The sequence below is a fragment of the Clinocottus analis genome, unplaced genomic scaffold, assembly GCF_023055335.1.
Source record: "Clinocottus analis isolate CAN_PGR_092001 unplaced genomic scaffold, fCliAna1.0.p SCAF_13, whole genome shotgun sequence".
NCBI classification, from domain to species: domain Eukaryota; kingdom Metazoa; phylum Chordata; class Actinopteri; order Perciformes; family Cottidae; genus Clinocottus; species Clinocottus analis.
Window position 1 is genome coordinate 19176986 of NW_027175854.1, and position 23785 is coordinate 19200770.

General features: G+C 45.8%; 1 protein-coding gene across 4 annotated transcripts; it reads left to right on the forward strand.

The window, feature by feature from the left end:
* Positions 1-401: 401 nt before the first annotated feature.
* LOC137784038 (lysosome membrane protein 2-like) lies at positions 402-21569 on the forward strand. 4 transcript variants are annotated; one of them, XM_068574455.1, is made up of 13 exons: positions 402-853; positions 9520-9677; positions 10671-10818; positions 10949-11140; positions 11302-11393; positions 11937-12056; positions 14632-14810; positions 18242-18360; positions 20320-20393; positions 20492-20543; positions 20838-20990; positions 21137-21178; positions 21446-21563. In XM_068574455.1, the coding sequence occupies exons 1-13, from the start codon at positions 731-733 to the stop codon at positions 21548-21550; spliced, it is 1557 nt and encodes a 518-aa protein (XP_068430556.1). In that variant the 5' UTR covers positions 402-730; the 3' UTR covers positions 21551-21563. The 4 variants fall into 4 exon arrangements, with proteins under 4 accessions (XP_068430556.1, XP_068430557.1, XP_068430554.1 ...); XM_068574456.1 differs by lacking the exon at positions 21137-21178 and having other exon boundaries at positions 21446-21569; XM_068574453.1 differs by lacking the exon at positions 402-853 and having other exon boundaries at positions 9221-9677.
* The last annotated feature ends 2216 nt before the right edge of the window (positions 21570-23785 follow it).

The following is a 23785-nucleotide window of genomic DNA, read 5'->3' on the forward strand; positions in this document are numbered from 1 at the left end:
AGATTGTGATGTTATAGATTGTGATGTTATAGATTGTGTTATAGATTGTGATGTTATAGATTGTGTTATAGATTGTGATGTTATAGATTGTGATGTTATAGATTGTGTTATAGATTGTGATGTTATAGATTGTGATGTTATAGATTGTGTTATAGATTGTGATCTCATAGATCGTGTTATAGATTGTGATGTTATAGATTGTGTTATATATTGTGATGTCATACTCGGGCTGACACTTCTGCAGGCGCGGGCGCGTTTACGGCGCTTGCACTCACACACGCGCGGGCGCGCGCTCCTCTCGTCGGCGCGGGCACAGAAGTGAGGCGACCAATCCTCGCGCGGAGGGAGTGAGAGACTTTTACAACCCGCTACAAATACTGCGCGCACAGTTGTGTGTTTATTGAACGCGCCTTTTGATCGCCGCTGTGATCCAGAGCACCTCGTGCGCGTCCAAGTGGTTCCGCATTATTCACCACGAGCAAACACACTCCCCTTTGCTTCTGCTTGTGTTGTAACTTGGAAACTCGCGCGGACAACGCAACATCGGAACAACCGCTACTTGGAGGGCAACAACTGTGTCGACCGAACAAAGAGGGAAGGACGCGACGAGCGCTCACGTGCCAGCTTGTGCCTGCAGGACGTCTTTCTGTAAGTTGTGGAGGAAAACGTGCGCAACTTAGCGGACATCTAACGTCTCCATCCACTCCAAGAGTCACGCGCACCTGCCGACATGACGCGGAGACCCTGCGCGGTTTACGCGGTGGGGATCATCTGCGCCTCCCTGCTGGTGGTCGGCATTGGTTTAATTGTGGCTCAAGTCTTCCGCACGTTCATGCTGAACCGCCTCAAAAAGGTAAAACCAGACTTTCGTCCTCTGCACTTTATAAGTCAGGGTTATTATTGTATTAAGATGTGTTCCTGTAGAAATGAACAGAACCCGTTCGATGGGCTCACGTTACAATATCAAACCCTCTTCTGTCTTCAAACTCTCAGATTTAAGCTGTGTTTGGATTCGCTCCTTCTCTTTGGTGCATTAACAGTCATGATGTTACAGAACTATGAAACCAGCTGATCTCAAAATTCATGCACAGATGATGTGTGTGTGTACACATTGTAAACCTCTATGTGGGTTTAAGCTACACAAACTGCATCGCCGTGAGTCATTGTGATGGACATGTGCACTCTTTAAACTAAATGTGCTGCTGGCACATTACACCTCTGGAGTTCAGTGTAAGTTGTTGTGACTTAGCTGTGCAGCTGGAAGGTGATGGGCTGTTTGTTGGTCTGTGTCTAATGAGCAGCTCGTACTCCTGGGGGGAGGGGGGGGGGGGGTTGTTATGGGATTAGTAGCCTGCACTACACTCAACACTTTGTCTTCCCACAGTTGGATTGTTATACATTTCTTTGTGTTGACCGACTTCACTGCCGTGTGTTCAGCCTTCAATACTTTGACTGAATGACACGAGATGGTTCACAGGCAAATTCCACAGCTAAGAATAAGTAAGGGCTGAGTCGTGTGCTTGTTCTTGTTATTGGTTGGTATTTATGTCACAAGGAAAAGCTGAGTCTGCTCCTGAAGGCAAAACCTGCACAAGTTAGACTTCAATCAAGCTGATTTATGCACATTACACGTCAGGATTCACAAAGCCTCACTCAGGAGAACACAACATGTCACAACAACATGTGACAACATGAGTTCTGCAAAAACATACAACATACAGGTTAACATGTCACTGTTCATGACTTTAAGCATCTAGTAAATTATGAATATTGAAAACAGAGCTGCAGGGATGATTCTGTTATTTTAATGCATTGTTTAGTCCATGAAATGTTAGAAAGTAGAGAAAGATGAATTCTGTAAATGACTTGTTTTGTCTGATTGTTCAAAGATATTAAGTTTACAGTATATAATGTTCACGTTACAGAAAGTTATACCAACACTTTTGGTAACATTTGCTCGAAAAGTGTTTCAAATGATTCACAGATTATCAAAACAGTTTAATTAATTGCTGTCGATGAACATTAATTTATGGATTAATCACTTCCTCACCGGTTGTCTTTCTGAATAAGTGAATAGATTGCACTTTTCTTATTTTCTTATTGTGTTGCAGATGCATCTTCTCTTAGAATCATTTGGTCCATAAATGTCAGTAAATAGTCAGAAATACGTATTACTGTTCCCTATCTTTACTGTTTTATTTGTACATAGAGGTTTGAATTCCTCCACAAGTGAAGACGTTGTGCACACCACTCCCAGTAGCTCCGTGCACGCTCCCCACAGCATCTCACAACAAGCAGGATGCAGAATTATGATGAAAATCACACAGAGAATCATGAGGAACTCAAAAAGACACGAAGGAAACTGAAAACAAGCTATCAATGTTTATTTTAGTTTGAACATCCGTGCATGTTGTGAAGCTCTTTTCTTGTGTTTTTGTAAGTTGTAGTCGATGATTAAAACTAAAATTGTCCGGTACTTGTGAAGTCAAGATCTTTTACAGATTCTGCAGGACAGGAAGAGTCCGAAGACCTTGAAGTGGAAGTCGTGAACTTGTGGGAGGAAAGGCGGTGGATGCATCTTTATCGTGATCTTTAGCTGTGTCAGGAACTCAAGTAAACATCGCTATTCTCATGCCCTTCACGCAGTTCAACTGTGCAGTTTAAAAATTGCTTAGCTGTTTGATCTCCGATCCCAGAGGCTGAGAACTCGATGGAGCACAAACACAAGCACTCCGGTTATCAATCACGCAACACAAACATCTGTTGTGGCTCAGTTTGCGGCATTAGTCGCATGCCTGAAACCTCCCAGCTCATTTCTGCTGCACACACTTGGTGTCCTGCTGACAGCCATGTGCATGTTGCATGTTGCATGTTGTGCATGTTGCATGTTGAGTTTGGTGCATTTGACACGTTCAATATGATGAAACTTTGACGAAAGAAGCAGGCGGCGGCAGGGTGGGGCTTCAGGGCTCGGTGAATCCAGCATGGCGTCTGCGGTGAGTCTTTTTAGACTCCTACTCCTGGATGGAGAGAAGCTGCTAGCGCTGCAATGCATGCTGGGTAACGTTACAACCCAGCAGCAGCACTCTGTTGCAACATATTATAACGGTCACTACGGTCACTCTCGCGATTCAGGAAACGTATATCTACGTATTTATTAGTTACCTTCTAGTTGAAGGACAATAATCAGGACTGTTAGTGAGGAGAGCAAAGCTTTCCCAACGCTTCGCTTCACTTTGAGGACATTGCAGCCATGAAGCTCACACTGACGGCCTGACCCTGAAGTCCTCTCAAAGCTGTTTCTGTGTGCAGGTCCTCGAGCTTTGGAGCGGTTTCTGGAGACTTCAGGTCATGTTCAGGATGCGGTGAACGCTGGGAGTTGGTCCTTATGCCGGAAACTGTCACATTTAAACTTCATGACGTTTCATTTCACTGAGGTTTCTCAGATAAATAGCTGCAGGAAGTGGAGAAAAGAGAACCGTGAGTTAATCATCGGCTACAGATAAGATGTGCAGGGATAGTGTTTATTTTGTACACAATGTGTTCCCATTTTCAAGCCAACGGAAGAATTAATACCATTTCACAAATTTCAACACATGTATGCATCAGCTAATTCAATGTCCTCCAGCAGGACTACTGTTGAAGAATAAATATACAAAAATGGACTTACCATTCGTTGGAGTCGTTTGTAAAACTGGCCATTACGTTCTTTTTAATAACAATCTTCGAATGTTTAATATTTACTTGAAGGCGTGGCGCTTACTGATGAAATGAACCGTTTTAATATCTGTCTGGTGAGTGTTCATGCCGAGTTGATATGTCTTCATGAAGATACTGATATGCTCCCTTCAGGGTGACCCGTTTAAGAGATAACACGTGCTGGCTTTCGACCGACAACTGTTGACACAGTAAAGCAAACCAGACAGTCGGGTGTGCAACTTTTGTCCATTGCTGGACTTCACATGTTCAAGGGGGTGCAAACCGTGTTGAACCTTTTAAGATGAGCGTGGAGAGAGAATCAGACACATTACCACAAGCATGGACTTGGCAGAAGTAGTTCCTGCTTTCCGCCTCTAAAGAGTCTTAAATACAAGAACAGGCAGACGTGAAAGACGTGTGTGTGGGTGCAACACATGCATAGCGCTCCCATGAAGACACACATGGCTATCTACTGGCTTGGCAGTATTTCAGCTGTATCAAGTTACCCACTTACCCCAGTGACACCAGTGTGAAGGCCTCATTCCACCGGTAACCTCCCAGCAGCAGACTGTGCTAAGCCCAGTTCACACTGCTCGCTTTATTGGGAAACCGACTGGGTTGGCAGCCCTTCGGCTTTGAGTCAAACGGGGTCAGAGGCAATAACCTGCTGGTGAGCTCATGGTAGTTACTCGACCCTGAATCGGAATTTTGTAATTTTACATTGGCTCGATGAGACACAGCGTCTCGCTGGTCGTCTGCTGGTCGTCTGCTGGTCGTCTGCTGGGTTCCCTTCAAAGTTTTAGCTTTGACACAAATATTCTAAACAATGCAGATGCCACGAGAGGTGTTGTCTGCATTGTTCCATACAGAGAGGTGTTGTCTGCATTGTTCCATACAGAGAGGTGTTGTCTGCATTGTTCCATACAGAGAGGTGTTGTCTGCATTGTTCCATACAGAGAGGTGTTGTCTGCATTGTTCCATACAGAGAGGTGTCGTCTACATTGTTCAACCAGAGAGGTGTTGTCTGCATTGTTCCATACAGAGAGGTGTTGTCTGCATTGTTCCATACAGAGAGGTGTTGTCTGCATTGTTCCATACAGAGAGGTGTCGTCTACATTGTTCAACCAGAGAGGTGTTGTCTGCATTGTTCCATACAGAGAGGTGTCGTCTGCATTGTTCAACCAGAGAGGTGTTGTCTGCATTGTTCCATACAGAGAGGTGTTGTCTGCATTGTTCCATACAGAGAGGTGTTGTCTACATTGTTCAACCAGAGAGGTGTTGTCTGCATTGTTCCATACAGAGAAGTGTTGTCTGCATTGTTCCATACAGAGAGGTGTTGTCTACATTGTTCAACCAGAGAGGTGTTGTCTGCATTGTTCCATACAGAGAAGTGTTGTCTGCATTGTTCCATACAGAGAGGTGTTGTCTGCATTGTTCCATACAGAGAGGTGTTGTCTGCATTGTTCCATACAGAGAGGTGTCGTCTACATTGTTCAACCAGAGAGGTGTCGTCTGCATTGTTCAACCCAGAGAGGTGTCGTCTGCATTGTTCCATACAGAGAGGTGTTGTCTGCATTGTTCCATACAGAGAGGTGTTGTCTACATTGTTCAACCAGAGAGGTGTTGTCTGCATTGTTCAACCAGAGAAGTGTTGTCTGCATTGTTCCATACAGAGAGGTGTTGTCTGCATTGTTCCATAAAGAGAGGTGTCGTCTACATTGTTCAACCAGAGAGGTGTCGTCTGCATTGTTCATCCAGAGAGGTGTTGTCTGCATTGTTCCATACAGAGAGGTGTCGTCTGCATTGTTCCATACAGAGAGGTGTTGTCTGCATTGTTCCATACAGAGAGGTGTTGTCTACATTGTTCCATACAGAGAGGTGTCGTCTGCATTGTTCAACCCAGAGAGGTGTTGTCTGCATTGTTCCATACAGAGAGGTGTTGTCTGCATTGTTCAACCAGAGAGGTGTTGTCTGCATTGTTCAACCAGAGAGGTGTTGTCTGCATTGTTCCATACAGAGAGGTGTTGTCTGCATTGTTCCATACAGAGAGGTGTTGTCTGCATTGTTCCATACAGAGAGGTGTTGTCTACATTGTTCAACCAGAGAGGTGTTGTCTGCATTGTTCCATACAGAGAAGTGTTGTCTGCATTGTTCCATACAGAGAGGTGTTGTCTACATTGTTCAACCAGAGAGGTGTTGTCTGCATTGTTCCATACAGAGAAGTGTTGTCTGCATTGTTCCATACAGAGAGGTGTTGTCTGCATTGTTCCATACAGAGAGGTGTCGTCTACATTGTTCAACCAGAGAGGTGTTGTCTGCATTGTTCAACCCAGAGAGGTGTCGTCTGCATTGTTCAACCCAGAGAGGTGTCGTCTGCATTGTTCCATACAGAGAGGTGTTGTCTGCATTGTTCCATACAGAGAGGTGTTGTCTGCATTGTTCCATACAGAGAGGTGTTGTCTGCATTGTTCAACCAGAGAAGTGTTGTCTGCATTGTTCCATACAGAGAGGTGTTGTCTGCATTGTTCCATAAAGAGAGGTGTCGTCTACATTGTTCAACCAGAGAGGTGTCGTCTACATTGTTCAACCAGAGAGGTGTTGTCTGCATTGTTCCATACAGAGAGGTGTCGTCTGCATTGTTCCATACAGAGAGGTGTTGTCTACATTGTTCCATACAGAGAGGTGTCGTCTGCATTGTTCAACCCAGAGAGGTGTTGTCTGCATTGTTCCATACAGAGAGGTGTTGTCTGCATTGTTCAACCAGAGAGGTGTTGTCTGCATTGTTCCATACAGAGAGGTGTTGTCTGCATTGTTCCATACAGAGAGGTGTTGTCTGCATTGTTCCATACAGAGAGGTGTTGTCTGCATTGTTCAACCAGAGAGGTGTTGTCTGCATTGTTCCATACAGAGAGGTGTTGTCTACATTGTTCAACCAGAGAGGTGTTGTCTACATTGTTCCATACAGAGAGGTGTTGTCTGCATTGTTCCATACAGAGAGGTGTCGTCTGCATTGTTCAACCAGAGAGGTGTCGTCTGCATTGTTCCATACAGAGAGGTGTTGTCTGCATTGTTCCATACAGAGAGGTGTTGTCTGCATTGTTCAATCCAGAGAAGTGTTGTCTGCATTGTTCAACCCAGAGAGGTGTTGTCTGCATTGTTCAACCCAGAGAGGTGTTGTCTGCATTGTTCCATACAGAGAAGTGTTGTCTGCATTGTTCAACCAGAGAGGTGTTGTCTGCATTGTTCAACCAGAGAAGTGTTGTCTGCATTGTTCAACCAGAGAAGTGTTGTCTATATTGTTCAATCCAGAGAGGTGTTGTCTGCATTGTTCAACCAGAGAGGTGTCGTCTGCATTGTTCCATACAGAGAGGTGTCGTCTGCATTGTTCCATACAGAGAGGTGTTGTCTGCATTGTTCCATAAAGAGAGGTGTCGTCTGCATTGTTCAACCAGAGAGGTGTTGTCTGCATTGTTCCATAAAGAGAGGTGTCGTCTGCATTGTTCAACCAGAGAGGTGTTGTCTACATTGTTCAACCAGAGAGGTGTTGTCTGCATTGTTCCATACAGAGAGGTGTTGTCTACATTGTTCCATACAGAGAGGTGTTGTCTGCATTGTTCCATACAGAGAGGTGTTGTCTACATTGTTCCATACAGAGAGGTGTTGTCTGCATTGTTCCATACAGAGAGGTGTTGTCTACATTGTTCCATACAGAGAGGTGTCGTCTGCATTGTTCAACCAGGCGCCACCTCTAGAAGGGGAAATGTTCCACACAACATAGCACTTCCCCAACGTTCACCGATGTTGGACGTGTTCCACATGAGATGTTTCTGTGTTCATGGGATATCTCGGCATCGGTCGAGGGAAATTTTGACTTGACTGCGAAACAAAGGTCATCAAAATGATTTGTAATCATGCCCGAGGGACCGCGCTTCCAAAATCCATGAAGCTCACGGCCAACGGTTGCATACGCTCTCTGGCTCTGGACCAAACTTTACAAACACCAAGACTAAAGCTAACTAGCTTCGGCACAGCAGTGCTAAACACGCCTGTCGGCACGCCAACATGCTCAACACGCTCAACACGCTCAACTTGTCGATCTTAGCATGCGCATGTTTTACAGTTATCTTTTTCACCAAGTACAACTGAGGCTAATAGGGTCATCATGTTTTTATTCATGAACTTAGATATTGGACAAACTGGAATGTTGACAAATGATTGTGCGAGGTGCGAAGGGATTTTCCTCTGAGCTCCTGGATCTGAGTTAAACTGTCTCACTTTGCTTTTCCTTTGCAAACCAGAGATCCGTTGCTGGAGTTTTGTCCAAGGTGAAAGTCAGCGGCCTCGCTGTAACTGTGGCGGGTTTAGCAGCACAGGGCGGGGCTGCTGTTCAGCTCGCTGTGTTCGGCGTCATGAGACAAACCCGTTTATGCAAACCTGGCACCCCACGGCTGCAGGATTTAATGAACGGCTCCTCGCTGCGCCCAGTGTTATCACGTTGATGTATTTTCTTACATCAAAGCTCCAGCGATGCGGTATTTGTGTGTTCACCTGCTGCATGTGTTTTCAAATAGGGAGTGGTGTAAGAGCAGCATGTACTGCGATAAGAGGGTCTCTGTGTTCCTGTTGCTCATGCTGTATTTCATGCAGCATGCTGGGAGAGTTACCATATTGATTGTTTGAAGCATGAAAGGACGCCATAGAAAGGCCGTGCTCCCCTTCCTCAATCCAAGGTGACAGCTTCATTGTGTTTGGCTACTCAGCTAAACTTCTGTCTCTGAACCAGTAGATGGGACCCAAAGGAAAAGAGGGGGTTGGGCTGGGAGCCCCCTGAAGTACTGGGACTCATTAGCCTGCTTTTTGGACTCAGTTCTTACTACATAACTGCTCCAAACTGCTTTTTGGGGCCCGTTTCAAACTAAAGAACTGCTCTAAACTTGAACACAAAGCCGACACAATCAGGCCAAGGTGAGATTTGCTCTTGATCTGCGTCAGAAGAAAAACTAATCCTCTTGCCCATTCCCTTCTTCTCTACTCCCACCGTGTTTCTCCGTTCCTCAAAGATTCCTGCAGTGAAGTTCTCCTCGTCCTCTCCGCTGTGAGGAGGAACAGGATAGTGAAGCTTTTCCATGTCCTGCACCTCCTCGGCCACATGCGGGCTGAGGAATGCAGCTCAGATCATGAAGGTCGCCCACCAGGCTGCGCGTCACGTGGCAGCGGCTCCCCCACCGCTGACAATGGAGCCCAGGCCGGCTCCCTTCATGCCATTCATGTGTGTTGTTGCCCCCCGACAGCCTCCATTACGGCTCTCTTCCCTGAGCTGTTGTTTCTTACTGCAGACGGAAAGAGACAGGAAACTCTGAACAAAGCGGGTTCACTCCTGCAGAACCTTTTGGAAGAAGAAGAAGACGAAGAAGAAGACGAAGAAGAAGAAGAAGAAGACAAAGAAGAAGAAGACGAAGAAGAAGAAGAAGAAGAAGAAGAAGAAGAAGAAGAAGACGAAGAAGAAGAAGAAGAAGAAGACGAAGAAGAAGAAGAAGAAGAAGAAGAAGAAGACGAAGAAGAAGAAGAAGAAGAAGAAGAAGAAGAAGAAGAAGACGCTTCTGCTGACAAAGACACCAGCAGCAGCATGTGTTGTGGTCATGTGTCGTGCTCATGTGTCGTGTTCATGTGTCGTGTTCATGTGTCGTGTCCATGTGTCGTGTGTCGTGTCCCGTGTGTCGTGTCCCGTGTGTGGTCAGTGTACACATGATGAAGTTCTTCATGTGTCTGAATGAAAGATGTTCCTCCTCAAGCGGAGCTCTCTACGTTTTGTGTCCACAGGAGATAGTTCTGGTTGAGGGCAGCCGTGTGTTCGAGTCCTGGAAAAGCCCCCCCCCTCCAGTCTACATGGAGTATTTCTTCTTCAACTTCACCAACGTGGATGCGTTCCTCGAAGGGGCCAAGCCCGAGCTCAAGCAGGTCGGCCCCTACGCGTACAGGTAAGCTGCCACGAAGAGGACAAATACGTTGTCGCTGCTGTCACCTGCCAGCAAATGATGTTCCGCCTCAGCGATAATGAGATTCCTGTGTCCAGGACGCCAGAAGCGTCATTAAACAACGTGATGATGTTCACTGTGTCCTCCTCAGCCTCCATGTTGCTGATGAGCTCTGCAGCTTTGTAAAAGGCTTTTTGCTGCTCAGTGCTCACGGCACAGAAAACGCACCATAACTGCATCACATCACTTCCAAGATGGCATCATCTGTTTTAACCGAATACTCTCGTCTAAAAACACTACCGAGCCCGTTTGTAACAGGTGTCGACAACTCGTGTTCTGCTCGTGTGTGTGTGTGTGTGTGTGTGTGTGTGTGTGTGTGTGTGTGTGTGTGTGTGAAGGTTAAGAAACAACTCAAGTCATGATTGTGGGTTAGTTGTATATTTCCAATGCACGCAGAACAAGACCACCCATTCAACATCTACATGAGCTGATACTTACATGTGTCGACTTTATTGGCTTTGTGGCTCCATGTGTTCTGCTTTCTCCAAATTTGGACAGTTTTCTGCTTGTGTCGTGCCGTTTAGCAGCACCGATGTAAACTGAGGGTGAAACTGCTTTTCTGCCTCCTCTGGTGTTGTCTATTACATCACTCTTACTTGTATTGCATACATAAAAGATCCAGACGGGCTGTCACTGTCACCCAAAAGCTCAGACAGTCCGTGTTTGCACCTTACAGTCTGTCGTGTCGCGTCCTCTCCAGTCTGTCATGCGAGTCCTGATGAGAAACCTCGTGTGGATTTTGTGTGACTTCTAATACTCTGAAAACCCAAAATGAACATCAAGGTTCACCGCTGACTCAGTGCTGGTCGAAGTATTTCTACCTCTGCCACCGACGTTTGAGGCTAAACTGTTGTGTTGAGAAGAAGAAGTTGTGTGATGATGTGCAATGCTTTTTGACTTGCTAACTGGTCTGAGTTGTGTGCTATGTGTGTCCAGGGAGTACAGGTATAAGGACAATGTGAGCATGCTGGAAAATGACAAGATGGTGTCTGCATACACCTACAAGAGTTTTGTGTTCCTGCGGGAGAAGTCAGTGGGTGACCCGGCTGTGGACAGCATCACCACTGTCAACATCCCCGCTTGGGTGAGTGATGAACTGAAGGTCTTAGACAAGGAAAATAAAGTGTGTCTTCTGGAAGTGACTCATTGCGCCTCAATGCCGACCTCTCCCTGCTGTCTCGTCTCTTCGCCCCGCTCCTTTGTCCGGTGTCCAGGCTGTAATGAACAAGGTGAAAGGGAGTTTCTGGAAGGCCTCCATGGTGTCCATCTGGATGAACGCCGTGGGCTCCGGCCTCTTTGCCACTCGCACCGTGGACGAGCTGCTGTGGGGCTACGAGGACCCGCTGCTGGTCCGCGTGTCCAGCTCCAGTCCGGACGTGGAGAAGGTCTTCGGTCTCATGTACAAGGCACGTACAGCTCGCAAACAGAGAAGCAGCTGGATCTGTTCATGGAGAATGGAAAGGGAAGATCTAAAAATGTGTTTTTGATCTATCATGACGTCTGAAAATCTGTATTTTGAAGTTTTTCTGAATACATTTGTTTGACTTTAATCTTTGGATCTATTTAGAAAAATGAAAGTCACTCTGGGGAATTTGTCTACCACACTGGGAAGCAGAACTCCATGGACTACGGCCGTGTCAAAACATGGAAAGGCGAAAGGTCGCAGACTCCACACACACACACACACACACACACACACACACACACACACACACACACACACTCCCTCTCTCTGTCTTCATCCACTGAAACCTCGATTGGAAACTCTGTGTTTCAAAAGTTTCTCCAATCTTCTGCTTTTTGCCAGTGAGCGTCCTGTTGGCCTGAGCTGTTGCACATGACTGAGGACATCGTGGCTCTGAAAGCTTTAATGCCTTCAGGGAACTTTCTTATCCCATTGTGTGGCCTCAGTCCCTAATTACACTTCCCACTCCGGGGAAAGCGCTCTTTAACAGTGATTCTCTGATAAAGAACTGTTTGTTCATCAAAACAAGTTTTGGTAATGCTCTGCTATTAAGATGGAGACGATAATGCTGTTGACATTGAAAGTAGGAAAACAGACTAATTCAAATATAGTTTTAATTCCGTCTGTGTTTACATAAAGTACCATCTGGAGTGAAGCTAATACATAGGCATGCTGCCTCAAAGGCCTTTGTAGACAATACATTGATGATATGCTCGTGACTTTATGTTGTTTTGCAGCCAGCTGAGCTTCTGGGCGTCGAACCAAAGCAACAGCATCAATGGATCCGATGGAAGTGCTTTCCATCCCCTGCTAAACAAGAACGAACGCATCCACGTGTTTACTCCAGACCTCTGCAGGTACAGCACACTTCACAGTTGAACTAACAAACACGCTGTAGGAGCTGGCTGCCCGAGATGAGCTGCCTCTGGGCGACGTCCATGTTGTTTGTACTCTAGGAGTGAGACGCAGGCTTTTATATCGGGTATGGAACAAAGTTCTCAGGCCTCGTGGATTGTTATCGTAACAATCCGATCTCTTGCAAACAGCTGTTTTCCTACACTGGGCTTTAAACAAAAAAAACATACACTTTTATTAATCCCTTTGGGGAAATTCTTCTCTGCATTTGACCGTCCTTGATGAAGGAGCAGCGGCCCTGTGAGGCGCCGGGGAGCGAGGGGTTAATGTCGTGCTCAGAGACACTTTGACGTGTGAACTGTGGGGGGACTGGGGATGGAACCGACTTCCTTGTGGTAACGGGACGACCTCTCATCCCCCTGAGCGACAGCCGCCTTTACTGCCTACACTGCCTGTACATGCTCTCAGGAAACACTCAGTGCAAAGGCCTGCATGAGGAGCAGCGTTGGTCTGGAGTTTGGAAGTGAGGAAGAGGAAGAGAAGTCGTGGGAGTGAGGATGAAAAAGCCTTCAAGCATGTCATGTTGTTGACCAGTGTTACGTTGGTGCTCTCCTCACATTGGGTAATCACATTGGTTTGGGTTCATGACCAGCTGACACTTCTCAGAAATGTCTGCAAGACATGTTCACTACTAATTCTTGTAAAGAGCACACATATTTATCTAGCATTTCTCAATCAGGATCTTAAAATGAGAACGGCTTCACACGTTGGCTCATTGACGAGACGTTCTTTAAAGTTTTTAATTTTGCAAACACTACGCCTCAACGCCTTCTACACCGATGGAAATGTGTCATTAGAACTTTTAATTTAGAAAATAGCTGTGACTGGGAAAAGAAATCCTGATTCTCTAGTCATCCTCCCGTGTGTTGAGCGTGGAAACAATCTGTGGAGTAGCATCGCTGTACCGCTGACGCTAATTGGATGTTTTCACTTTCCCCTACTTCCTCATGTCCTGGTGGCTTCATCACAGCTGCCTGTGCCGCTGAGGCACAAGGAAACGCTGCTGCTTCCTGCACGTTGGACTATAATTGGAAGAGGAAATGTTCCATTAAGTTCTGTGTTAATCGTACACACAGAAGTGTCGTAAATGTTTTCAGCCTGAGGCGCCTGTAAGATGAACACCATGTGTTTACTTCAATGACATCTGGGACTGATCTGTGGGATAAGAAAAGCCCAGAAATTCCCATCTGTGACCTTCCGGGTCCGTTGGTCTCACTGACAGCTTCGTACACAAAACACTGAGGACTGCGATGAGTTTCTAACAGGTGTCATTGTTCAAATACCAACTTTTCCTTTTGCAATACATCTTTCCTCCAACTATGGTCCTGTATTTAAAATAAAACATTCTCATATTCACAAAGCAAAGAAAAAACAGAAAAGACACATTTTCACCCCAACATAGCACCCTGCATGTGCAGAAAATATCAAATACCATTCCTATTCTCATACCATTCCCTTTCAACATGTTCACGCCTACAGTACTACCGCTCACTGTCTGGTGGAAGTGGCCCCTCAGGGGTTCTCACGTAAAAGAGTCATGTCTTAGTGTATCTGGGATGAATTCATGTGTTCACGCCTCGTGCAGGACGAGGCTCTCTCAGTCCCGCTCCAGTGAGGAAACACGTCAGGCTTTTTTACTTGGCTTCTCTCACAGAGGTCAAGGGAAAGGTCAGGACGGTATTGTTGCACGATTGGTGGGCCGAGTAGCAGAGCGCCGCGTCCTCGGGCCAGTTGGCAGACACTGTGTGGACTCCTTTGTTCTCACTGAGGATTCCCTCGGAGGAACAGAACCGCGGACACACAAGGATGAAGTGCTGAAAGTAGAGCAACTCTCTCACAGCTGTAAAAACACAACAAACAGTCAAATATAATGAACAATGTAGAATTTCTCCATTCGCGGTTCCAGAAGGTCAAAAGCCGACCTCAGCAGCGACCTGTTGAGAACAAAGTCCTTTTAGCGTAAAGTCACTATCAATCAGTTCAAAGGGGGCGAAAGGAGATTTATTTTAAATCTAATTCAAATTAGCATCCTTTCAAAAGGTTATTTAATACATATTCAATAGAATACAAAGTGTATGTTCATAAACCTCAGAAACTGATGTGTATTACAACTTTCTTTCAACCAAAACATTGTTTTGCTGGTTAGCGGATTCGAACCATGGATGTCTGTATTTACACTGAAAATCAGGTGAGAACCGCTGCTAAAAATCAGAGAGGATAATTACTTTGATTATTTATGTTGATGTATTTATTCTGTGCGGAAAACAATCCAAACGGCATTTGTTTACTCCAGACTTCCCTTCATATTCCTCTCACGAAGAGTGCTGCTTTCTTCTTTTGGAAGAGTTTCACTGCGTTTTGATCACAAACACGATTGTTCTCGTCGTAAGTGAGGAAGCTAACATTCAGGCCGCTAACAGCAAAGCGGCGCTAAAGGTTGGAGCGATACGACGATGAGGTGATGAGAGAAGAAGATGTGATCTTTTGGTCACATCCTGCTCTGGCTTCCCTCTGCAGGTCCATCCACATGGAGTTTGAGAAAGACGTGGAGGTGAAGGGAATCCCGGCGTTCCGCTTCACGCCGCCGCGCTCCGTGTTCGCCAGCAAGGAGGAGAACCCGGCTAACGCGGGTTTCTGCGTTAGCCCCAAAGAGTGTCTGGGAACCGGCCTCCTGAAAGTCAGTCCCTGTCGCAAAGGTACGAGTCAGCTGGTGTGGTCTCTCTGTGGCGCCGTGCTCTTCCCTCTAACCTGGGCCCCTTGAGCAAACACATGCTTTTACTTGGAAGGGAAGATACATGCTTTTATTGTGGCAGTCAAGTAGTCCTTCTCTAAAACGACCGTGTGATACCTCTCAACACCTCAGGCACCATGTGACCATGTAGCCATGTGACCAAGTGACCATGTGGCCATTGGCCATGTGGCCATATGACCAAGTGACCATGTGACCATTGGCCATGTGACCAAGTGACCATGTGGCCATGTGGCCATATGACCAAGTGACCATGTGGCCATATGACCAAGTGACCATGTGACCATTGGCCATGTGGCCATATGACCAAGTGACCATGTGACCATTGGCCATGTGGCCATGTGACCAAGTGACCATGTGGCCATGTGGCCATATGACCAAGTGACCATGTGGTCATTGGCCATGTGACCATGTGACCATGTGACCAAGTGACCATGTGGTCATGTGACCATATGACCAAGTGACCATGTGACCAAGTGACCATTTGGCCATTGGCCATGTGACCATGTGACCAAGTGACCATGTGGCCATGCGGCCATGTGACCATATGACCAAGTAACCATGTGACCAAGTGACCATGTGGCCATTGGCCATGTGGCCATGTGACCAAGTGACCATGTGACCATGCGGCCATGTGACCATGTGGCCATATGACCAAGTGACCATGTGCCCAAGTGACCATGTGACCATGTGGCCATGTGAGCATGTGGTCATGTGGCCATGTGACCATGTGACCATGTGGCCATGTGACCATGTGGCCATTGGCCATGTGAGCATGTGGCCATGTGGCCATGTGACCATGTGGCCATGTAAGCATGTGGCCATGTGGCCATGTGACCATGTGACCATGTGGCCATGTGACCATGTGGCCATTGGCCATGTGGCCATGTGACCAAGTGACCATGTGACCAAGTGACCATGTGACCATGTGGTCATTGGCCATGTGACCATGTGGTCATGTGACCATGTGACCAGGTGACCATGTGACCATATGACCATGTGGCCATGTGACCAAATGACCATGTGACCATGTGGCCATGTGACCATATGACCATGTGGCCATGTAACCATGTGGCCATATGGGCATGTGACCAAGTGACCATGTGACCATCTGTCCATGTGACCATGTGGTCATGTGACCATGTGACCATGTGGCCATATGGCCATGTGACCAAATGACCATGTGACCATGTGGCCATGTGACCATATGACCATCTGGCCATGTAACCATGTGGCCATATGGCCATGTGACCAAGTGACCATGTGGCCATGTGACCATGTGGCCATGTGACCATGTGGCCATTGGCCATGTGACCATGTGGTCATGTGGTCATGTGACCAAGTGACCATGTGAGCTTGTGGTCATGTGGCCATGTGACCATGTGGCCATGTGACCATGTGGCCATGTGACCATGTGACCATGTGACCATGTGGCCATGTGACCAAGTGACCATGTGAGCTTGTGGTCATGTGGCCATGTGACCATGTGGCCATGTGGCCATGTGACCATGTGACCATGTGGTCATGTGACCAAGTGACCATGTGACCATGTGACCAAGTGACCATGTAGCCATGTGACCATGTGGTCATTGGCCATGTGACCAAGTGACCATGTGACCATATGTCCATGTGACCATGTGACCATGTGGTCATGTGACCATGTGACCAGGTGGCCAAGTGGCCATGTGACCATGTGACCATGTGAGCTTGTGGTCATGTGGCCATGTGACCATGTGGCCATGTGACTATGTGGCCATGTGACTATGTGGTCATGTGACCATGTGGCCATGTCACTATGTGGCCATGTGACCATGTGACCATGTGGTCATATGACCAAGTGGCCATGTGACCATGTGACCATGTGGCCATGTGACCATGTGGCCATGTGACCATATGACCATGTGGTCATGTGACCAAGTGGTCATGTGACTATGTGACCATGTGACCCAGTGGCCGAGCTGTAAGCCGGTGGCCTGATGCCGGCCTTGAATAGGAGTTGGGTTCGTGCCTGAGCTCATTGAAAACAAGTTAAATTGTATCCTTCTCTGTGGAAGAACAATGAGATGTTTCACATGGTCTATCACTTTCTTCAACATTCAGATACTTGTTACTTCTTCTGTGAGGTCTCCCGTTCACCAGAAGCAGATCAATGTGATAGAGTACCGCACGATGGTCTTTGCTGTGAAGGATGAGACTAAGATGATGTTCATAACCTACTGAGATGAAAGGCGTTCACATAAATGTTAAGCTGAGACAGAACCCAGTGACAAAAGAAAAAGAAGCACCATGAGGTCATAGCACACGTAAAGGACTTTTGAAGGAGTGCACACAAGGTGACGTTTAGGAACGAACACAGATTAAGTGGCACTCACTGGTAAACCAACACAAGTGTGTGTGTGTGTGTGGGCTGCAGTGACCTTGTGGGCAGCTCTCAGGTGACCGCATGTTGCCAAACACAAGGCCAGGAAAACCGCCACCTCTGCCCCACTTCACCGCCTGACTTTGTTGTTGCTGGGGGACTCAGACAGAAAGACTTCGTCCTGCATCTCACAGGTGGAACGGGCGACTCGAGCGCACGCTTCCTTTCCTATGACCGAGGCTTCGTTGCATGAGCGCCTCCTGTTTACGACGCAAGGAAGGAACTCAGCGATAGTAACATGAGTCTTTTTCTGGATTTTGGATACAGCCCATCATTTAGTTTCCATTTGTGTACCTATTGTTTGTTTTCTTTGGAGACTGACCCCGAGTATTAAGCTGTAAGTCCGTGACGGAGGTCAGATTGTATCTTGAGGCTTTTCCTTGAGGACGCTTCCCAAACGTTTATGATGTTTTGATTCGATCAGACATCAAACAGCAGGACATGTAATATTTAATATTATATGTTGCACCCTCACGTGGTTGTGAAAGACACATTATTGTATTATTATTATTCACAATAAGAGCACATTAAAGAAACTACATACTTATTTTACAACTTTCCTTTATCACACTTTCTCATTTTTGCTGGACTAATCAGCATTTTCCTTATAATATAATGCTATTCCTAATTAACTTACTCCTTTAAGATACACATGTTTATGTATTAATGTCCTTTGAATGTCGCCTGTGTGTAATGTGATGATGTGTATGTTGACGTCAAATATTGTCATTAATGAATTGGAGGAAAAGCTTGTCATGGAGACAAGTGGCAGCTCAAGACTCTTGATCATAATCATGTTCAACGTCTCATTAAACCCTAATTCAAGATTGTGCAACACTGTCACAGAAGATGTGGCGCCTCAACAGAGTGAAAGGAGACTTGTGTGTTTAACGTCTACACGTCGTTGATTGTTGCTTTGCTCAGCTCAACATTGTCTTCCTTTCATTCTCCTCACGTAGGCGCACCAGTGGTCGCCTCCTTCCCTCATTTTTACCTGGCCGACAATAAGTACGTGGCTGCCATAGATGGGATGTCCCCGAAGAGAGAGCATCACCAAACGTTCCTCGACCTTAACCCGGTGAGCACCAGGCCGCGGCCCATAAGCCCCGCCTCCAGGATGGAAACATGTAGGAGCACAAGGTTTAGTTCAGTTAGGGTGAGGGAAGAGCCTTGCAACATAAAGACTGCAACTCCCCCTACTGGCATGTGTGTAGTAGTTCAGGAGAACAACACCTAGTGGCATATATGTGGTAGTACAGGAGAACAACTCCCCCTAGTGGCATGTATGTGGTAGTACAGGAGAACAACAACTAGTGGCATGTGTGTAGTAGTACAGGAGAACAACTCCCCCTAGTGGCATGTATGTGGTAGTACAGGAGAACAACACCCCCTACTGGCATGTGTGTAGTAGTACAGGAGAACAACACCTAGTGGCATATATGTGGTAGTACAAGAGAACAACACCTAGTGGCTTGTATGTAGTAGTACAGGAGAACAACACCTAGTGGCATGTATGTGGTAGTACAGGAGAACAACACCTAGTGGCATGTGTGTAGTAGTACAGGAGAACAACTCCCCCTAGTGGCATGTATGTGGTAGTACAGGAGAACAACACGGAGTGGCATGTATGTGGTAGTACAAGAGAACAACTCCCCCTAGTGGCATGTATGTGGTAGTACAGGAGAACAACACCCCTTAGTGGCATGTATATGGTAGTACAAGACAACAACACCCCCTAGTGGCATGTGTGCAGAAGTAGAGGAGAACAACACCCCCTAGTGGCATGTATGTGGTAGTACAAGAGAACAACTCCCCCTAGTGGCATGTGTGCAGAAGTAGAGGAGAACAACACCCCCTAGTGGCATGTATGTGGTAGTACAAGAGAACAACTCCCCCTAGTGGCATGTGTGTAGTAGTTCAGGAGAACAACACCCCCTACTGGCATGTGTGTAGTAGTACAGGAGAACAACTCTCCCTAGTGGCATGTGTGTAGTAGTTCAGGAGAACAACACCCCCTACTGGCATGTGTGTAGTAGTACAGGAGAACAACACCCCCTAGTGGCATGTATGTGGTAGTACAAGAAAACAATTCCCCCGAGTGGCATGTGTGTAGTAGTTCAGGAGAACAACTCCCCCTAGTGGCATGTATGTGGTAGTACAAGAGAACAACTCCCCGTAGTGGCATGTATGTAGTAGTACAGGAGAACAACTCCCCCTAGTGGCATGTGTGTAGTAGTTCAGGAGAACAACTCCCCCTAGTGGCATGTGTGTAGTAGTACAGGAGAACAACTCCCCCTAGTGGCATGTATGTGGTAGTACAAGAAAACAATTCCCCCTAGTGGCATGTGTGTAGTAGTTCAGGAGAACAACACCCCCTAGTGGCATGTGTGTAGTAGTTCAGGAGAACAACTCCCCCTACTGGCATGTGTGTAGTAGTATAGGAGAACAACTCCCCCTAGTGGCATGTGTGTAGTAGTTCAGGAGAACAACACTCCCCCCAGTGGCATGTATGTGGTAGTACAAGAAAACAACTCCCCCCTAGTGGCATGTGTGTAGTAGTACAGGAGAACAACTCCCCCTTGTGGCATGTGTGTAGTAGTTCAGGAGAACAACACCCCCTAGTGGCATGTATGTGGTAGTACAAGAAAACAATTCCCCCTAGTGGCATGTGTGTAGGAGTTCAGGAGAACAACTCCCCCTAGTGGCATGTATGTGGTAGTACAAGAGAACAACTCCCCCTAGTGGCATGTATGTAGTAGTACAGGAGAACAACTCCCCCTAGTGGCATCTATGTAGTAGTACAGGAGAACAACTCCCCCTAGTGGCATGTGTGTAGTAGTTCAGGAGAACAACTCCCCCTAGTGGCATGTATGTGGTAGTACAGGAGAACAACACCCCCAAGTGGCATGTATGTGGTAGTACAAGAGAACAACTCCCCTTACTACTACTAAACAGTAGATCTCATCTACAATACTTTACTTACGTTGTATAATTACATTATTAACTCTCCATTATGTTTCATTGTTTGTGTTTGCAGACCACTGGAGTGATTGTACGTGCAAACAAGCGAGCACAGATAAACATCTTGATCAGCAGAATCTCTGGATTCCCGTGAGCGTCTGCATCCAAACATAAGCTGTAGAGTACCGTGTTTGTGCGTCTGCGCTGTACATTATGGCTTCATGCTCGCTTCCTTTTGTTCACAACAGGAAAACTAGAATGCTGAATGAGACAATCTTTCCCGTCATGTTCATCAATGAGGTAAGAAAGGGAGGAAGTGCTGCCGCTTGCATTACGAGTCAGCGCATCACCGTTTAGCTGTATTATAGACAAAGTCATTTATGTTTTTTTGTGTTTCTTGACTCCCAAATGAATATGTAGCATCTAAAAAAGTACCTGCTTTGTTATATTTAAAGAGGACCAAATTTAAAACAACACAAATCAGGGCTAAACCACTAGAAGGTATAAATATAAATATACTAGACGCTGAACAGTCATCAGTCATACGACATAAGGTTCCCGCGCCATAATGTACATTTCCCTTCTAATACGCAGAGTGTGGTGATTGATGATGCGTCCGCGGCCAGAGTACAGAAGCTGCTGCTGATTGTCACTCTCGTGTCCAACTTCCCGCTCTTCATCGTGGGACTGGGCGCCATAATGCTCGCCGTCCTCATCGTCCTGCTGATCCGAGCCCGCAAGCAGAAGGTCTGACAACCCTCTTCCCTGTTGTTCTAACAGCTGACAATGTGCTTGCTGTGTCCCAATAAGTAATTGTGTTCATTTTTGTGCGTGATTCATTAGTTGCTTAACTCACTCACTGCATGTGTTGCTTGTGGTGTGTCTCTGTGCAGAATGAAGTAAAGCACTCTGTGTTCACCAAGCCGCTGTACGCTGTAAGTCTTTGTGGTCGTGCTGCTGGGTTTCATATGTTTGCTTCATTCAATCCATGTCTTTCTGTATCAGCACTTATTGTCCATACGCATCTTTAATCTCATGTTGGACGGCTTTCAGTAAACACATCGTCTGGTTTTAACACATTCACATAATTCAGGAAATACTTCATGTATTTAAATAATGTAAGGATGACACTGGCACAAAGTAAGGCGACATTAGTTTTTAAATGTGTTTTTATTTTATTTTTTCTCCTCAATCTCCTCTAGAGCTCCACCGAAGAGGACACGTCCTATTCTCCAGTTAGTGACAAGGAAAAGGAAGAAAATGGAACCTACATCTCTCTGACGCCGAAAGCTGAGCCACAGGCTTGAGGAGGGAGGGAACAAGGAGGGAGGGAATGGGGAGGAAGGGGAAGAGGAGGGAGGGGAAGAGGAGGGAGGGAATGAGGAGCAGGGAATGAGGAGGAAGGGGAAGAGGAAGGAGGGAACGAGGAGGAAGGGGAAGAGGAGGGAGGGAATGAGGAGCAGGGAATGAGGAGAGAGGGAATGAGAAGGCAGGGAATGAGGAGAGAGGAAACAAGGAGGGAGGGAATGAGGAGGAGGGAACGAAGAGAGAGGGAATGAGAAAGGAGGGAACGAGGAAGGAGGGAATGAGGAGGGAGGGAATGAGGAGGGAGGGAATGAGGAGGCTTCGCACATTGACAACCCTCCGAAGTTCAAATAGGGATTTGAAAAAAATCTATATTTCTTTTATGAATGAAAATCTTTAGGGGTGGGGGCTGAAGAATTGAGGAGGAGAACAAGTTTTTAGTCTCAAATTCAGGATTGATTTTAGCCGTGGAGAAGTATAAGTATCCGTCCTCCCAGAACAAGACGCTGCTGTGCGTCAGCTGTTTGCTGGAAGAAGAAAGCTGTCCTCGTGGGAGGCGAAGGACACGCCCCTTTGTGGCCTTCAACAAACAAAACACACCTTTTAAAGCTCAGGTGGGGAACACATTTCATTTAAGTGCTGTGGCCTCACCTCGTCCTCTCATCGTGGGGTGAAGTCCATCAACTGTGAGTTTCTCTAGATATGATCACTCTCAGGGCATCTCGCTAAATATCAAACACCAATAACGAAAAGAGCGAAGCTCTTTGTGAAGACATGAAACCAGTTCAGTATTACTCTGTGATTTCCATTTCACCCTAAACTAAATGTTACTAAACATTTAGGCTCTTCATAGTTCTTATAGCGGGATATCTGTGGACATCATGAGCACCACAGAAACCGTCAGAGGATATTTTTGTATATATACAGTGCAAAGGTGTGTTGAACACTTTACATTCCTCTCAGTCTATGATGGGAATGAATAAAAGACAAAACACTGAATATTTTGGATATTTTCATTTTTGTAAAATACTCCAGGTCCTTTCTCATTTGTTGTAAATGTTAATGTAGAAATGTTTGAGTGCAAAGTCAGAGCTTCACTCTTCCAGCGTCTTCTTGTGCCATAAAGACGCTTTTATCCGCCGTTTAAAGCCCAGTATGACAGCATTTTATATGACAATATTGTTCCCTGTATAACTGCTTATATTTACTAACCACCATATTAAAATGTAATTCAGCTGGTTACCATTTCAAAAGGTGCTTTTCTGATGCGATCGTTGAAGGCCTTAACATTGTTGGTGCTGAACACGACACCCAACAAACCTCTTATTTTCAATATTTGTGAAAGTTCATGTCAGGTGTGCTGCAATGAAGAAATCATGAAGACTGAACATGAAGAATTACTAAAGCTGTGCCTTTAAAAGAATCAATGTTACTCCAATTGTTTTGTATTATTTTATGGAGCGAGAAAAACGCCTTTTCACACCAACAAATCTACTCTCATGTGCATATATTTTCTTCTAAATACCAAACAACACTGAGACTGCTAGACGTTTGTATAGTTTTGTGGGTCAAACGTTCTCACTCGAGGCCGGTGAAGTTGTCTTTATTTCAGGTGCCATTTAATGAAATGTGGTGACGCTGCAGAATGACATCATTAGAGCCGTTGAGCTGTTGTTACTGCTGTTAGTCGAAGCTGGAACACTTTAAGGAGGAACCACTTCATCATTACATGCGCTGTCATAATCAATAAATATATCAGACAAGAGCGAGGAAGCTGTAACAAGTTTCATTTTGAGATTTCTGCATCTTCATTTGAATTGACTATTTGTGTTTGATGTATACTTTAATGAGTCGTGTACAGAAAAGCTTATGAAAATAGAAGAAATCCACGTATCATGTAGTTTCATCATAAATAGGTGAATGAATGAATAAAGATGCAAAATAAAATACAGTGTTACACTAGACCAGAAATGATTGTTAGTGCTATAACTTCTTTCTCTTCTAATTGTCAAATGCTTTGAAACACTGACTGTTACTGCTGTTTTTATTGTGCACACAAAAATAAAGGTAGTTTCAGTTAATGTGTCTTTTGCTTTTACATCTGTAATGAGGTTATTTTTCTTCTTAGTAGTTTGTCTCACCCCTGCATAAGAAGCCATCTCTCATGTAGACTCCAGGTGGAAATAAACATTATACATAAATCAAATGACAGATCTGACCGTGCTGTGTGTGGGTAC

Bases quoted from the DNA above. Each gene is read 5' to 3' on its own strand.
- LOC137784038 (XM_068574453.1), top strand. From the start codon at position 9,352: ATGTGTCGTGTTCATGTGTCGTGTTCATGTGTCGTGTCCATGTGTCGT. The intron at 18,361-20,319 runs GTGAGCACCAGG...TTGTGTTTGCAG, and splicing joins CGTTCCTCGACCTTAACCCG to ACCACTGGAGTGATTGTACG. The intron at 21,179-21,445 runs GTAAGTCTTTGT...AATCTCCTCTAG, and splicing joins TCACCAAGCCGCTGTACGCT to AGCTCCACCGAAGAGGACAC.